At 33.4% G+C, this 18,351-nt stretch overlaps 1 protein-coding gene across 1 annotated transcript; it reads right to left on the bottom strand.

Moving 5' to 3' along the window:
- Nucleotides 1–3,062: 3,062 nt before the first annotated feature.
- On the bottom strand, nucleotides 3,063–9,553 carry LOC127086136 (probable leucine-rich repeat receptor-like serine/threonine-protein kinase At3g14840). The gene is made up of 19 exons (XM_051026855.1): nucleotides 9,302–9,553; nucleotides 8,981–9,155; nucleotides 7,082–7,153; nucleotides 6,887–6,958; nucleotides 6,642–6,713; nucleotides 6,454–6,525; nucleotides 6,253–6,324; nucleotides 6,095–6,166; nucleotides 5,926–5,997; nucleotides 5,765–5,839; nucleotides 5,596–5,667; nucleotides 5,430–5,501; nucleotides 5,271–5,330; nucleotides 4,640–4,702; nucleotides 4,524–4,559; nucleotides 4,377–4,414; nucleotides 3,787–4,166; nucleotides 3,416–3,617; nucleotides 3,063–3,328 (listed from the first exon to the last, which is right to left on the bottom strand). Exons 1-19 carry the CDS (start codon nucleotides 9,432–9,434, stop codon nucleotides 3,249–3,251), a joined length of 1,890 nt encoding a protein of 629 aa, XP_050882812.1. The 5' UTR covers nucleotides 9,435–9,553; the 3' UTR covers nucleotides 3,063–3,248.
- Between the last annotated feature and the right edge of the window lie 8,798 nt (nucleotides 9,554–18,351).

Genomic DNA, 18,351 nt, shown 5'->3' with positions numbered 1-18,351 from the left:
AATACGAATATGTATCTCCGAATTAAATTTTAAAAAAGTAGAAAAATAGTACGTTCGATGATACATTTTTGAAAACTAGACATTTTTTACTTTTCATTAAGGGTCTCAAAGAACATATAAGAATGAGAAAAAAAATTATCAATTAATTATTAAACTTTAAAAATAAAATTTGGACAACAAGCCCATTTTGTTTCACAATGAATCCAAAACATAAGATTTTTATGACATTTAGTATTGTATTAATGAGCTTTATAAACAATAGTCATATTTGTGAAAATAATCAACGTGGAACTTCACCAATAGTAAACTTGCAGCACTTGATATCTCCATTGCTTTATTGTGAAAGATAACTCCCTCTCTACCATGGTATGCTCCAAAGTTAATTAAACTTTGTCATTGTGTTCATTAAAAGCTCTGCAAATACTTAAAGGAATTATTGTTGATAAATGTTACACAACGTTACTAAACAAATCTGCAACTTACTGTGAGCAAGAAATGAGTCCATTGGTTGTTTTCTTATTAAATCATCCAACCTCCCTAAAGAGATTGCCCAAACTACTATAAATAGGGACTGTGCTCATAGTAGCTCATTAACAACTAGCAACACATACTTTCACGTATTTTCTTTTCTTTTTTCATCCATAATTTATGAGCTAAGACGCTATGAACAATATCAACTTTAAAACTCGGTGACCAAATTGCATTACAAATTGACTCAAAAATCCACCACCAACATTTCAAACACCACTCTCTATTCATCTTTATTTCTCTGTCTCTCACTTTATGTTGTTATTGCAAAGAGAAAAATACACTTCAAACAAAAAAAAACTACACAAAAGCAGTAATGACACACGGTTGTCTCTTAGGTGACTTTGGTGTAGCAGGTTTCTTTATAACTGAGGGAGATTTTAACTTGTCATCCCCACAGTTGTACCTAACACTCACATATATTTTTATGATTCCTAAATTGTCCATAGACAATTTTGAATAAAAAATACTAACGGAATTTCCGATAGTTCATTCTAAATTTTCGGTAATAGATAGTCTATTTTTAAATTTTTTGATATAAATTTTTATCGGTTTTCTCAACAAAAAAAAATTAACATATCGGATTTTTCAAAAAACTCAATATTGTTTTATTTTTTCGGTTAGAAGTTTGAGTTTGTTATGTGTGATTAAGGATACCAGAAGACTAATTCAGATCATTGCATCTTTGTTAGAAAATTTTCTAAGTTGTTATTTGTTAATGATATGCTTATTGTAGGGAAAAATATTTCTAACATTAATAGGTTAAAGAAGCAATTGGGAAAGTCATTTGCCATGAAAGACATGGGAGCAACTAAACAAATTTTTGGCATTAGAATCATGTGTGACATAAAAGAGAAAAACTTTGGATGTCACAAGAACATTATATCGAAAGAGTGTTGCAAAGATTTAAAATGGAAAGTTCTAAGGCGGTAAGCGTTCCTCTCTCTAATAATTTCAAGTTAAGTTCTAATCAAAGTCGTTCAAGTAAAGATGAAGTGTTTGATATGAAATATGTTACTTATGCGTCTGTTGTGGGTAGTTTGATGTATGGAATGGTGTGTATAAGACTAGATATAGCACATGTTGTTGGTACAGTATGTAGATTTTCGTCATATCCAAGTAGAGAGCATTGGAATGCTGTAAAATGAATTTTAAGGTATCTTCGCGGTACTACTTCTGTGAGGCTTTGTTTTGGAGGAGATAAGCCTACTCTAGTAGGGTACTCTAACTCTGATATGGCTAGAGACACTGATTCCAGAAACTCCATTTTGGACTAAATGATTAAATTTGCAGGGGGGAGTTATGACTTGTCAGTCCAGATTGCAAAAGTGTGTAACATTGTCTGCCACAGAGATTGAGTTCATTGCAATTATCGAAGCATGCAAATAATTATTGTGGTTGGAGAAATTTTTGCAGGAGTTTGGTTTTGTTCAAGACAAATATGTGTTATTTGTTGATAGTCAAAACGTTATTCATCTTGGTAAGAATCCTGCTTTTCATAATAGGTCCAAACACATTAATGTGAGATATCATTAGATACGTGATATTTTGGATGCTAAGTTGTTGGAGTTAGCTAAAGTTCATACAAATGATAATGGTTCTGATATGATGACTAAAATATTACCAAGAGGAAAATTTTAAGTTTGTTATGATATCGCAAAATTTTAAGTTTGTTGTGATATCGCAGGTTTGACGATTTCCTCCATATAGTTGTGAATGGAAGGTTTATTAGGCTATGGAGAGAATATTTTTAGGATTGAGAGAGATAAAGAGAAAATAAGGATTTAAAATAGAGAAAAGATGAGAGAAACTCATTCCCGTTTTTCTGCAATTAGTCTCACTAAATCGACGATCCCTGATTTGTTAACCGTCGGATCATGCTCAAATTTGGAGAGCAGGTTTGCAACACCCGTATCTGACTTTTGACGGTTCAGAATTTCAAAATAACATCTTAGGTGAGAGATATATGCTTCGCACTAAAGATGTAGATTTGAGAAATTTTTCAGCTTTTTGATTTTTTTTGTAAGCTAGTTTATTTTATGATTTGCAGTTGTTAGTACTAGCTTGTGAATTAATTTAGGACTTTTTTATTCCCTTAATTGATTATAGTGGAGTTATTTATTTCCTCTGGACAACTCGTGATTTTTACTCTCATATTGAGGATTTTCCACATTAAAAATATAGGTATTTTTTTTTGTACCTTTGTTTGTTCGATTTATCATTTTATATTTATTGTTGATCCTCAAACTTCCTATAAGTCTGAAGAATTTTATATCTATTGATTTGTTATTGTTTCATAATTTCTCGTCATAAATTTTATTTGATAGGGTGATGTGGATGGGTAACTGTTGCTGGGAACACTTTGTGAACTCCATATAGTGCTGGTGGTCTTGGGACTAATAGCAAGGCAAGGACAACTCTTGTGGTTATGAAATCTAACTTACCTTACTGACATACTAAGATTCTTCATGTGACTCACGTCCGAGCGATTTGGTAAATAATTATATGAAAATAAAGGATATTATGTCAAGAGCTGGAATCATAACCTACTACTGTTGTTATAACTTTGTAGTTTATTTTCTGCTTCAGTGTGTAATTCCACTTTGAAGGGATGCTACTTTTGTTAATGGTTTTTCCCAATATTATGTGTAACACCACCTTTGATATTCATCAATGTTTATGAATATGATCGTCTGTCGTTTTATGTTATTTTATAAATACTAGAATGATAACATGATAATTGTTGCTGCAACCATAATTCCAATTACAGCTCCTGCGGATATGCTTCCGGGTGCAGAGTCTGCTTGATTATTAACAAGAGTTTTAAATATTAGATCATAATAACATGGAACAAGATAAGATTAGAAGCGTTCAAAGTATAACTCACCAGATGATTCCACTGATATAGCGGATATAAGAGGACCGTATACTGATTTATTTGGGAGAGACTGTGTCCCTTTTCCAGCCCAATATAAGCGGATCTCTAAAGTATTACTAGTAACAACAACATCATTGAATTGTTTTATGATTTTCTTACCAACTCCTCCTGCTTCTTTGGCAATATTGAAGTCCTTTTGCACTGACTTTCCCTGCAACATTTCAATCGCACCATTTATGCTTCATAATATGATTACAATCTGCTAGCTTATTTGCTACTTCTTTTCAAATACATCCCTAGTGATCACTTGATTAATGACCTTAATTTCTTTTTTATGAAACACCAAGTGACTATTGAAAGAAATGTGTTAAACCATGTACCTGAAGATAGATATCAAATATACGCCTTCCAAGACTACCATAAGATTGATCATCTGGGATCATTATTTCAGCAAAATGTAGATTTACTGTGTAGCTTCCATTTGCCAGGCAAAATCCATAATAAGTCAAAGAAATAGGAGAAACACGTGCATTGGTGTACAATTCAGCATCTTCCATAGTAAGTTTCGAGATATTTTGTGGGGAATAATTTTCTCCAAGATTACCACTTTCAATGAATATACCAGTGGTGCTAAATGTCCAGTTTCCTGTTGGACTGGCATGAAATTTAGCTGGTCCAGATGAGTCTGAATCGCCGTCGTAACTTTTTCCATTAACTCTTGTTTGATTTCCGCCACAATTTATATAGAGTGAGTTTGAGGCTGGGTTGAATATTAGAATAAGCTTATTAGAAAAAGTACTATTAGAATATTAGAACAAGCACTTTAAGAATATTAGAACAAGCTTTTGGTAATAAGTTTGGTTGTCTTTGGTTCCCTCTCCTCTTGTATCTCAGTTTTTAAAAGGAAAAAAATTAAAAGGAATAGTTGGATCTTAGCTGTCGATTGTAAATTCACCATAAAGAAACTCACGTTTGGGACATTGAAAGCTCAAACATGAAGTTGTTCCTCTGAGAAATTTATGGAAGGAATCGAATAAGTTAGCATGATTAGTAAAATAAGATAGGATTGATCGCATCATAATAGGGAAATGGAAAGACGAAATAACACCCAACTTACATGTCATTGCGTGCCCATGAGGTCGAAAACAAGTTCCTGAGATATATAGAGAAGATGGTATCTCAGGAAGGTTCTAAAGTTTGCAAACAAATGCATACAATTGCAAGGATTCTTACACATTTTCATCTTGACATATCCGACTCCCTTGGCTGATGCTCAAGTTATTGTATGAAAGATCTCTATATATAAGTCATAAAATTTGATTCAGAGTATGATAATAATGTGAAACTCAGAAATATAATATACTTGCAAGGAGAAGCACGAAAAACATATTTAAAGTTATATCTAATGGAGATTTAATATTAAGTAGACCATAGACAAGAAACAAAAGATATTCGCAATCAGCCTAAACTTATGATTATGGACCTAGAGCACTAGAGTTTTTATTAGGAGAACTATAACAAAAGATTATAGTACTTCTGATATAAGCTTTAAGATATAGTTTGCATATCATTTCTTAGCAGCCTTAATATGATGCGAGCAAAAAAAAAAACTATAAAACCAAGCCAGGAAACAAGCCAAAAGAAAAATCAAAGTTAACTTAGGAAGCTGAAAAAGAAACTGATGATATAGACAAGAACACAGAACAACACTGACACGCCTACACAATAATAATTTGAAAAAACTGAATGATTGAATATAATCATATTTGCCGGTGTCGGACACCGACATGGATCAGACACCAGACACGCCTTTGTTTAGAGGTGTCGGTGCTTAAGTACAAGTAGTATTAGAAAGATAACTCACACGCTGACGTTCTTTTTCCAAGCAGGCACTGATCCAGTCAGAAGGTTTCCAGTTAAAAATCTGCCATACAAGAATATCAAGATATTAATAATTATTATACAAAGCTTAATATTTACCCCCAAAATAAATTTCCCTAAGAAAATATGATGAATTTCATACATATATTTCACACTTTTCATGTCAGCATAGGTCCTCGGAATTGTTCCACTTAAGTTGTTAAAGCTAAGGTCTCTGAAAGAGATATCATATTGAAAAGGAGTTAAAAAAATCCAGAGAAAAATTGTCTTAGAAAAACATTCAACATAATATAGCAAGCAAGCATTACAAGATTTTTAATGATTTCATAGTCTTAAGATTTTCAGGTAGAGTTCCATTGATGTTGCAATTCCTCAGAATCCTGTGAAACAATAAGATAGAAAAAGATATATTATGAGTGTCTTTCTTGCTGCTGTGTTTCTTATCTATTTCTGAAAGAGGCAGAGGAATCAACTCACAGGTTGCTTAACAATGTCAGATTATTAAGTTGTGGCAAAGGTGCATATTCAGATCCATTTAAATCACTTATTCTCCTGAATATCATATTGAAATCAGAGCAAATTAAATAAACATAACTAAAATGAAAGTTAAATTTCAACCCTTGCTTTATCATACATACAAATCATTTAAGTTTCTCAAAAGTGAAATTCCAGAAGGAATCGGCCCACTTAATCCACTTCCTTGAATCATTCTGTCAAAAGTAAAATAACCATTTATAATTCTTTGTAAGTCAAGCAATAGAAAAACAAATAAAATAGGGGAAAAGTTAATAAAATGAAAGTGCATACACTTTATTAATACTTTTCCAGTTCTGAATATAATCAGGTATCTTCCCAGAGAATTGGTTGTCCTCAATTCGGCTGCATTTAGAGAGGATATGATAACTTGATGTATCATAAAAAATAATTAGTAATCCATAACACCACTACAAAAATTTGAAGCTTACAATTCTATCAATGTAGTGAGCTTGGCGAATGTCACAGGTAGTTCTCCAGTAAAATTGTTCGAGGAAAGTCGCCTATATATAATTGTAAAACAAAACAGTAAATTATGATTGTAAGCAATGGAAATCAAAGTGGATTTTAAACATTGAGCTTTCATATTTTAGGGGGAACATCAATTAAAGGAATATAAATGAAGTGCTTACATTGTTCGAATTTGGGTTAGATGCCCAAGCTCAGGAGGAAGATTTCCAGAAAAATGATTGTTGTATAACTCCCTATCCATTTCAAGTTAAAGTTAAGTTCTACTTAAACTCTTTGAATTGCACACATACATGTTTACGTACTTATAAATGTTTGTTTTCCCTGATAATTTGGGTAATGAGAAACTCACAATTCTTGGAGATGAGATATGTTTGCAATCTCCACTGGTATTGGACCGGTTAATCGATTTGCGAGGAGAGCCCTATATGATGATTAAGAAACATGTTTTCATTAGCTTATTGTTGCACGTAGTTACTACAAGAAAATGAATATGAGTCTGATAAAGAATGTAAATAAGGCAATATTTCAAGATTTTATAATATATCAAACAATAAATGGTTAAAACCAGAAAGAAAATTAAGAGACGAATCATACAATTTACGAATATTCGTCAAGGAGCCCCATTCTTTAGGAATTGTACCATTCAAGTTATTGCGAGCGAGGTCACTGCAATAGAGGGAGAGAAAGAGTTTGTCATGCAAAATAATATATAGATACAAGTGATTGAAAATATAAAACAAGTTCAATATTGTTATTTTGGATGTGAGGGGAAGTTTAGGGATTACATACATCATTTGAAGGTAACGCAACTTGTTCAGTGCCGGTGGGAGAGTGCCTTGGAGATTTTGCCCTTTCAAACTTCTGTGTGTTCATTTTTCCATAAAAAGTTAAACATAAATAATAAGCAAAACAAAGTAATAAATTCTAATGTATTTCTGTGCTCAATGAGATTCAATCTATCTTCTCTATTCTTTCTATTTTAACAGTATGTGTTGGACTTTCCGCCTTAATTGCGGTCTGCCCCTTGTCGCCTTAATTGCGACACTTTCGCTTGCCTCATTGCAGCCCCCAACACCTTCATTGTGTTGGCTTTGAAGGGGTGGATTTAGTCTCACATTGCTTAGAGATATGGCTTGTGTTGTGTTTATAAGTGGGGGCAATCCTCACCTTACAAGCCGGTTTTGTAGGGATGAGTTAGGCCCAACCCAAATTTTGAGAGTATGTATTCTGCAGCAAAAATTGCACTCGGTCGCCAGCCCTACGCTATAATACGCCACACCCCAAACACTACTACTGCATTAAGCAAAACAAACAGACCATAACAGCACCCCAATTCGAACTACTGAAACAACAGACATATGCCCCTCGAAAAATTCAGACCTGCAACACGCGGCTGAATAACATGATGAAAGTAATTGTGACACGAAGCCAAAACCACCGTTGCACAAAACCAGCTTCAGCCGCTAACTATGATAGCAGACCACTGGTAAAAAGACAACAGACCCGAAGCATACAAACAGCCCTAAACCAATTCTCAAAGCAAACATTATAGTCCCTGCTAATACCATTTTAACAGACAAAAGTAACATTCATTCATAAGATACATGAACACTCGAGGGGAATCGAAACCCACTAACTAATGGAATACCCAAAACCAATTTGATGTGTTTTAAGCCAATTCCAATATAGAATTTTAGATTGTTCAATGATAGCCTCCTTTGAAATTTCTTTGCTTTGAAAAATGCTGAGATTTATTGCTTCCCATAAATGACCAGACGCATGCAAAGTAAATTGTACAGAATTTCAATTCCATGACTCTCCCACCGTGAATTAAACCAGAAAAAGAATAAAGAGGTCGACTTCCATAGTTTTGAAAGACCAAAGACAACCTAAACCACTTCACTATTTTATTCCAAACTTTTGAAAATACTGGACATTAAAAAAAAACTCACAGACTCAGCATGAACACACCCAACTATACATAATATGTTATTATTTCCAATGATCCCCCGATAAAACAAATGGTCCCAGTAAACACCTCAGCCTTGAGTGGAACTAGTTTATGTCAAACTTAAATGTTGAAAGCATCCTCATTACATACCATCGTCAACTTCCCATTACACCGATCTCACTGAGTACACCTCCAAAACTATCCTCCTTCCACACAACTCTATCACTAACTTCTACACTGACCTCAGCGGACTTTTTCTACCATTAATTGAGACAAGACAACAAATCCTCTTCCCACTGAAACATAGTCTATCTCCATTTAAACTCTCACTCCCGCCTACCATCAACGAGCTCTCTCGAATCAATCACCTTTACTTCTTTGTCAGAGATAAACTAAAAAGTATAACAGACCTCACTTTAAGCTCGACTCCACCCACTCAACAATCATCCCAAAAGCAAGACTCTCCTCCATCCCCAATATGACGAACCATTGACTCAAAGCACTAACCTACAAGTTTTTTATGTCTAATCCATCAACCTCTCTTGCCATACACGGCTACACCCATTTAACCCAATTAACTCTTTTGCTACATGGTAGTAACCGATCTAACTCATGTATAAACACATAAACAATGTCAATTCCTAATTGAGTACCACTATAAACAAAATTAAAGATTAAAAACGAAATCAATTAGAAGTGTTGATAGCAAAGGGCTAGTTCGAAGAAAAGAGACTTACATCCAAATAACATGGCAGAAGTTATCACCGGCAACAGAACAATCACAGGTGACATTGTTATCTAAGACTTTGGGTATGGGAGGAGTAACCCAATTAGGTTTGCTGCTACAGGGATCAATATCAAAGTTCCAATCCTTCTTACCAAGTGATTTAGCTATATCTTCAAGAGCTTTCTCTATATATACAATTCATAGAATTTAAATATACAGAATTTCTAAATGAGCAAAAAAATACATGATATTAACAAGAATTCTTAGATTAAAAAAAAAACTGGAAAAGAAAGAAAAAAGGAAGCAATGATACTATAAATTCAAATCATACTTTCATCTGGGTGGATAGTAGTAGCAGCAAAAGCTGTTATAGATATGAACCAAATGAATGTGAGCGAAAGGAAGAGAAATTGAGAGAAAGTGTTCATCTTAATGTTAACAAGGAAAAAGTGAAGTTCAGTCATGTCAATAATTCATGAATTTCAGAAACAAAGATGAGAGTGAATGCAATTTATTAAAGTAAAATCCTCCACACACAAAAAAAAAACAAATTAAAGTCAATGATGTTGTATATTTTAAAGAGGAAAAGAACAGAAAAGATAAGACTCGGAAAATGGATATATACTATAATAGTAATAGATGGTGTGGCCCAGCCAGGAATTATAACAAACACATAAACGGCATAAAAATTCATTTTTTGAAAACATACATGTTGAAGTGTTTAGCGTGGTTCAACCGGTCGGACCGAATGTCATCTGCTCCAGATATTCCATGAAACCGTCCTGTCAAGAAACCGGGTTAGAACTGCGGTTCGGTGGTTTATAGTGGTTCCGGTTCTGCCATGTTGAAGCGTTTGTTGTTCACGGTTCGTCATTGGAGGTTTCATTGCTCTGATTTATTTTGTTCTACCACCGGTTCTTTTACTACATTTATTTCAGTACCAGAGAAAGTACTAATTTTATCTTTTAGAGACAAATTATTTATATATTTATGCATGCTGAGATAACTAGAGCAACTACTACTTTTATTTATGTAAATGTTATTACTCGTACAATATTATACTTAATTACTATTGACTTTTCAGGAAAAAGAAAGTATGGAGTTATTGATACTTAGTGCGTAAGATAACATTAAAAGACACAACGTTTTGGCTTAAAATTTTTTTTACTGTAGAAGTCTCTTTCATTGAATTGATTTATTTGTTTCAAGACAAATTGGAATATATGTAAAACGAAGATGAGTCAACTATTTTATCTTACCATGAAGTAATTTCTCATAGGTAAAATCAAAGGGGGATGCTGCCGATTGCACGTGGAAAAATAAATGCACTTGAAATTTGTTGACTAATAAGTTAACAAATATTATTATTAAGTAGCAGTGTGAGATGTGATTTTGTCGGTTGAGTTCAGTGGTTTGCTTATATTTTACTTTATATAATATCATTTTATTTGAAGGCATCGCATGTTTATCTCTTCTATCTATTTTGTCTACTTAAATTGAATTTTCTAATTTTTTTTATGATATTTTGTTTTTATTATTGATCGGAGGATGACTATTATTATTGAAAATCCATCATAATTTATGGAGAATTTCAATCAATTTTGATGAATAAGATATTATCACTCACACAATAATAATGAAAAGAGAAGAACAATAGAGAAAAAAAATAATGATAAAGGAGAAGAAGAATAAAATTCTACAGAGTTTCTCTCTGCCTACAAACTGTGGAAAACTTCTTATTCACTTTGCAACTGCAAAATACTGCGAATATACTGTTATGAATATTTTATTCACTTCATTACAAGAATAAAGGTTACTCCCTCTATTTATAGATTTAGGTTAACTTGGACCACAAGCCAAAGCCCAAACTATAAAAGCCCAAAATAGTTAACACTACTAAAATAGACTTAAGTCGAAATCCTGTGTGAAGCAACATACTTCGAACTTCGACACACTAACACAACTCAACACACTATGTGATTCGACAGTTCCTTACTTTTGTCGAGCAACCTGCTTCGACACAAGAAATTACAATTCAACACACCACCTAATTCATTGTGTCTAAGCTATCTACATTTATCATAACTCTTAGTTTTCTAAGCACTTTGATCCGCACTCCCTTCGTCATGATGTCTGCAATCTGATTCTCAATTCTGTAGTGTTCCACATTCATCTTCCCATCTGCTACCTGCTCTCGAAGATAATGGAACTTCATCTCGACGTACTTGCTTCGGCCATGTGCTATCGAATTCTTCGCCAGATTGATAGCTGACATGTTGTCGATCTTCATGGTAATTGCTTCATGACTCTTCATTGTTATCTCTTCGACCAGATTCACCATCCTCGTTGCTTGACATGCACAAAGGGAAGCAGCTATGTATTATGCTTCTCTACTAACCCCTTTCTTGAACTCCAAGCAACTAGTGTACCACTTAGCATAGACACATAGCCAGCTGTGGATTTTAGATCCTTAGCATCACTACACCAACTTGAGTCGGTGTATCCCACTACTTTGCATTCTTTTCCTTCATCAGCTACAGGAAATAAAATGTCATAGTTGAGAGTTTCTTTCAGATACCTTAGTATCCTCTTCGTCGTTGCTAGATGTGATACATTTGACTTCTGCATGAATCTACTCGTCATACTTATATTGTATGTTAAGTCAGGGCTTGTGTGACAAACGTATCGAAGTGACCCAATAAGTCTTCTATATTGGATTGGGTCGACATCATCTTCATCTGAATCTTTCGACAGTTGTAATTTGGGCTCAGCTGGAGTCGAAGTTGGGTTGCAATCTTGCATCTCAAATCTCTTGAGTATTTCGCATGCATACCTTCTTTGATGCATCATCAAACCTCTACCAATCTTGTAAAATTCGATGCCAAGGAAGTATGAAATGTTACTCAGATCTGACATTTCAAATTTCTTGTTGAGATCACCTTTGAAGTCTTCGATTTCCTTCTTGCAGCTACCTGTTATCAACAAGTCATCGACATAGAGACATAGTATAAGCAATTCACTTTTGCTTCTTCTTACATATAATCCATGTTCACTTATGCACTTCACAAATTCCTCTCCCTTAGAAAGCCATCTATATTCTTGTCCCAAGCTCTTGGAGCTTGTTTAAGTCCGTATAGGGTTTATGTAGCATGTACACCTTTCTTTCTTCGCCTTGTTTCACAAATATAGCTGGTTGTGCAACATAAACTTCTTCTTCTAAGGGGTCATTCAGGGATTCACATTTCACATTCATCTGGAACATCTTCCAGTTGTTTATGTTTTCTAGACCAACAACCAGCCTAATTGTTTCGATCCTAGCAACAGGTGTAAAAGCTTCGTCGAAGTCGATTCCTTCTTTCTGAAGAAATCCTTTCGCCAAAAGCATCGCCTTGTGTCGAGTCACTTCTCCTTTGGGATTCAACTTCACCTTGTATACCCACTTCATAGTGATTGCCTTCTTGTCTCGGGGAAATTAGACAAGTGACCAAGTGTTGTTGACTTCGATTGGCTTCAGCTCTTCGTTCATTACTTTCATCCACTTTGAATCTTTCAATGCCTCAACTGCATTGACTAGTTCGAACTCTGCGTAGAAAGCATAGTGTACCAGCTCACCTTCTTCATTGACCATATCATCTAATATAATCACACATTTTTGCAACCTTGCATGCATGTGTCTTATTCTTTGAGGTCTGCTTGGGCCTGCTTCACCTCTAACTTCTCGTCGGACTTCTCTTTCGACTTCACTAGCTGGTTCATCACAAATGATTCTAATTGAATCCTTCTTAACATTCTCAGTCCAATCTCATTACTTAAGCTCATTTATGATCACGTCCTTGCTGATCACCACTTGCTTGTTTACTGGGTCGAACAACTTGTATCCTCCATCTGAATGATATCCTATCAGGATCATCTGACTCGACTTGTTGTCATACCCCAAAATTCACCATACCCCGATACAATTTTCATCTGATCCATGACCCTACTGCACATGCATACATTCATTATTTCTAAAAAAAAATAAAAATTATGTAACCGGTTACACAGACCAAAAACTGAATTTTTGGCCATTTTGGGACTATGTAACCGGCTACCCAAATCATGTAACCGGTTACACCTGCGCAGAAAGCAGAAAATGACCATGTTTTTTACACAAAGGACCCTTTGGTCCACCCACTTCAACCCCTTTGCTTCCCTATAAATAGAGGTACTATTTCCCCTCATTTTTCATGCTTCCTAGCCCCCAAAAGTTCTGTCCAAGTACCATTTACTCACCTCTCTAAACCTAAGCCAAAACAAAAAAAATCTTTCTCTCTTAGAAAAATCACCCTACCAACTTTTTTTCCACTTTGATATTTTCTTCAAAACTTCTTACTCTCTAACACTCATAACTCAGCTCATTCACTATACTTTCACCATAAACACTTTCATCCCAAACTCCTTGCCCTATATCCAAGCTCAACACCACTTCAACCTACCCTTTTCAACATTTTTGGGTAATGATTTTAGCTTAATCTTTTGTTAACTTTTTGGTTCTGTTTTTGTGTTGAAAATGTTTGTTCATTCTTGGTTGATCTTTTGAGAGGTTTTGGACTCAAACTTGTAAAAATGATTAACCTTGGTTTACACCTTTGTTTTTGGGGATTTCTTGCTCTTGCTACTCTTATCCACTATCTTTAATCAAACTTAGTATTTTGTTTCATTTTCTATTTATTGTTGACTTGTTTTCACATTTATTTGGTTGATGAGTTCTATTATATCATGGCTATGGTTGTTTAGAGTGGATAAAACCTTCAATATTTCAAACCTATTAATGATTGATCAATAGATCCTTCATGATACTTTGAGGCATTGATAGGTTGCCTCTATTTCAACCATGTTTGGGTCATTTGATACATAGATGAAATCATTCTCTTTACATTAACTTGTTATTATATTTGCTTATTGTTATTCTACTAACCACTAACTACTAACTCCTAACACTTACATTATTGCACTTTACTTCCTTGCAATTTATTGTTCACTTTATTTCAAGTACTTTATGTTTATGTTTATGTTTATGTTCATTGTTATCTAACCATATCATTTACATTATACTAATTTATTTACTCTCTTACTATCTTCCTAAATAAAAGAGGAGTAAAAAACAAAAATAAAGAGAACAAATCATAATATTGATAGATGGACTTAGGGTTGCATAATTTTCTTTGTTACAAATCTATTGTTAGTTGATTTTTCAATCATCTTCAATACTTTGCATCAATGATAAGTTATCCCTTAATGTGTCATATTTTGAGTCCTTTTGACCTATGAAAAATAATCCTCAAGATGTTCATTTTTCACATATTACTAACCACTAATTATACTTCACCAACTTTTTTTTATCATTAACCTTTGTTATTGTGCTTTTTTTTGTTACCATTAACTTGTGGTTTATTTTGTGTCATTTACATTCACTAACCATTATTATTGTGATATTGTCTTTCTTTGTCTTGTGATTTACTTTTATGTTATTACCTTGTAATTTACATTCAAATACTCATTATCATCATCATTGTACAAACTCATCATGCATGTTTATTTACTTGTTATTTATTTTATTGTCATCATACATTAAAAACAACAAAAACATGATAAAATGATAAAGACCAAAAATATTTATTCCACTCTTAATCAACTTGGACTTAGAGGATTTCATCTTAGGACCTTTGCTTGGAGGCCTTCTTTCACTCTTTGTGATATTTTGTAAACACTTGGATTTTCATCCGTAACTTACATGCATGTTGTAAGAATGGCATCATGGCACCACCTTAGGGGGACATGTTTGTAAGACCATTATCCTTTGTTTTTGGGCTACCTTACAATGAGACTCTTTAATTTCTTGTTGGTTACTTTGCATTCATGTTGCATAAGCCAAATTTCATAATCAAAATAAAACAAACCCTTGATCCAACATCAAGTGGCATTTTCATAATCAAATTCAAAACACTTAATAATTACGATTGTTATTGTGCGTCACGAGCCTTAAGTGGTGGAGAATGAGTGAGAATTGAGCATTCCTACCCTTACTCTGATTATTTTGGACGCAAGACGCTTGACTTGTTGTCTAGAATAATCACCTCCGCCCATAGACTTTAGTACAATATAATCACACACATTCTTTCATAAAACCCTTATTCAAGGTAAAAATAAAACAACTCATCAAACTCTTTTTTGTGCCTTAGGGCATCATCCCGAAAACCCTTTTTTCAAAGGTAAAATCAAGCAACACACAAATATTTTCTACTCCGAACTACGGAGCTCTGATTCCTCATCCTCGAATGAGTGATACGTAGGCACAAGGGCCACAATCCTTGACGAGCACTATAATAACAAAAACACCCCCTTTCTTTTCACACATTCTTTTGAAAATAAAACAATAATAGATAAATCCCATGTATGTAAAACAACCCAAATGGTTCCCATGGATTACCATGGACGTAAGGGGTGCTAATACCTTCCCATTACGTAACCGACTTCCGAACCCAAATCTCAGTTGTGAGACCGATTCCTTATTCTCTTTTAGCGCTACCCGTGTGCGTCTCTTTCTTGAGGGTTTTATCGACTATTTCCCCTCTCCTCTCCGATAGAGGTAAACAAAATAAAATTCGGTGGCGACTCTTCTGACTTTGCCTCTCTTTGGCATTCTCTTTAGTCCCGGTTTCGTTATCGTGAAATCCCGGTAGCGACACTTGTCATCAAGTTTTCTTCTCAACTGATATGGAACATGTCTATGTGCTATAGATCCAAACACCTTCAAATGACTCAAGCTAGGCTTAACACCAGACCAACATTCTTTTGGCGTGATTCCTTCTAGCTTCTTCATGGACATCTGTTTAGGATATATGTCGCAGTCGACATAGCTTCTCCCCATAATTCTTTGGGTAGATGCTTGCCTTTCAACATACTTCTAACCATATTCATGATGGTTCTATTCTTTGGAGCCAACGACCTCAAGATCTTTCCTACAACAGATCTTGATGACAACACTTATCCACATACCTTCGTTTGATTCACCAGTTTCGTAACCTTGGTGAAGAAATCAGTTATGCTTTCATTGTCTTCCATCTGAAGTAATTTATACGTTCTTTTGTGAGTTTGTAACCTCACCTCTTTCACCTTCTATGCTCCTCCAAACAACTTCTTCAGAATTTCCCATGTTTCTTTCGCTAACTCCGCATCACTAACCTTTTCAAAGTTACCTGCATCAACACATTGATGGATTAAAAAAAGAGATTTATAATCTTTCTTCTTCAATTCTTTATGTGCAACCTTTTCTTGATTTTTCGTGTTTTCTGCAAGCGTTGTTACTCCTTCCTTCACAAGATCCCAAAGATCTTGATAACATAACACAATATTTATCTGCTTGCATCAATTCTCATAATTGTTGTTCTTGAGAATTGGAAGATTTGCTGGAAAATGCTCATTTGGATGATTCATTGCCATCGTGATTTTCTTCCCACAAATCGTTCAAACTGGAGCTCTTGATACTAGATGTTATCCACCACAAACTATGGAGAATTTCAATCAATCTTGATGAACAAGATTGTTATCACTCACACAATAACAATGAAAAGAGAAGAACAGTGAAGAAAGAAAGAAAGAACGATGAAGGAGAAGAAGAAGAAAATTCTGCAGAGTTTCTCTCGGCCCACAAACTGTGGGAAACTTCTTATTCACTTTGCAACTGCAAAATATTGTGAATACAATGTTATGAATACTTTATTCACTTTATTACAAGAATAAGAGTTACTTCCTCTATTGATAGATTTAGGTTAACTTGGACCACAAACCAAAGTCCAAAACTATAAAAGTCCCAAATAACTAACACTACTAAAATATGCCTAAGTCGAAATCATGTGTTAAGTAACATGCTTCGACACTTAGACACACTAACACAACTCAACACACTAGGTGATTCGACACTTCCTTCTTCTGTCCAACAACCTACTTCGACACAAGGAATTATAATTCAACAATTACTCCATAATTTTCTAACATTTGATGAAATTTCTTGCATTTCTTTGTTTTCAAATTGAAGAATTTTAATAGGTTTTTTTTATAAGATACCAAACCATAAAATTTCTGAAGAAGATATTAACATGAATTATGGGATGGGGTTATAGTAAATAATAGTTTATAAAAAAGTGACAATAATAACAATATACTATTAACGTGGATACTAATCAATGTTATATTTATTATTATTATTAATTTTATTATTTACTATTAATTATATATATTAATATTTCACTTATTTATTTTTAAAATAAAAAAATCTGTCCATTAATTTATTATGTTATAAAAAATTGTATTAACTATTTATAATGTTATCATTAAAATTTGATTAAAATAAAGTAAATTCTAAAATATTCAAGAATTTTTGTTGGGTTCTAATACTTTTATCCAAAATTTATTTAAAATTTTAATTTATTTTATTATATTATAAAAAAATAACATATTTCATAAATGGACAGTTTGCATATTGGTGTAGAAATTTTGTGGTTAAGTCAGTCGATGTGAGAAAATAAAACTAAATTGCAAGAAGCCAAATTCAATTAAAAAAATATCCAGACCAATTCTTATTTATCAATGTCTATTTCAATTTTTTCTCACTAATACAATGCAATAAAATGACTATTTAACATTATATATTTATTACATATTTACAAATAAATATGATAAAGCAATTTACCGTTTAAAAATGATCAATTATTTATAATAATTTTAATATACTATTCATTTGATATAGTTAATGTGCATTAAACAATTAAATTTATCAATTCATATATATATATATATATATATATATATATATATATATATATATATATATATATATATATATATATATATATATATATATATATATATATATATATATTATAGTTGCTTATCTGTTATAGAAAAACAATTGCTTATCACGACGTTGATCTGTTTGTTGTAATTCCTAACTGGGGCATACATCGATAGTACATGCTTAATATGACTTGTATATGCAGTCTGAATCAGTATCATAGTGTTTGAAACTAATGAAATTAAGACGTTTATCTGTTTGTAATAATTGCTCACTAAAGCAAACATCTATAGCAATGCATTATAGTGTAAAGCTTCACTTGTATACACATTTTCTAAGTCTTCTCAATCTTTGCAATGTCACTTTCCTCCTTTAAATTTTTGTTTTTGAAAAATAATTGCTTATTATGACGTTTATCTTGTTATAATTCCTAGATGGGGCATACATCTATAGTATATGCGTAATAGTCTAAAGTCGCATTCATCCACTTCGAATCTTTCAATGTCTCAACTGCATTGATTGGTTCGACATCTGCTTAGAAAGTATAG

Source organism: Lathyrus oleraceus, chromosome 5, assembly GCF_024323335.1.
Source record: "Lathyrus oleraceus cultivar Zhongwan6 chromosome 5, CAAS_Psat_ZW6_1.0, whole genome shotgun sequence".
Classification (NCBI taxonomy): Eukaryota; Viridiplantae; Streptophyta; class Magnoliopsida; order Fabales; family Fabaceae; genus Lathyrus; species Lathyrus oleraceus.
The sequence above is the reverse complement of the archived record's forward strand: the minus strand, read 5'-3'. Positions and strand labels throughout refer to the sequence as shown.

Bases quoted from the DNA above. Each gene is read 5' to 3' on its own strand.
- LOC127086136 (XM_051026855.1), bottom strand. From the start codon at position 9,434: ATGACTGAACTTCACTTTTTCCTTGTTAACATTAAGATGAACACTTTC. The intron at 6,325-6,453 runs GTAAGCACTTCA...AATTATATATAG, and splicing joins CTAACCCAAATTCGAACAAT to GCGACTTTCCTCGAACAATT. The intron at 4,167-4,376 runs GTGAGTTTCTTT...TATTCAACCCAG, and splicing joins GAGCTTTCAATGTCCCAAAC to CCTCAAACTCACTCTATATA.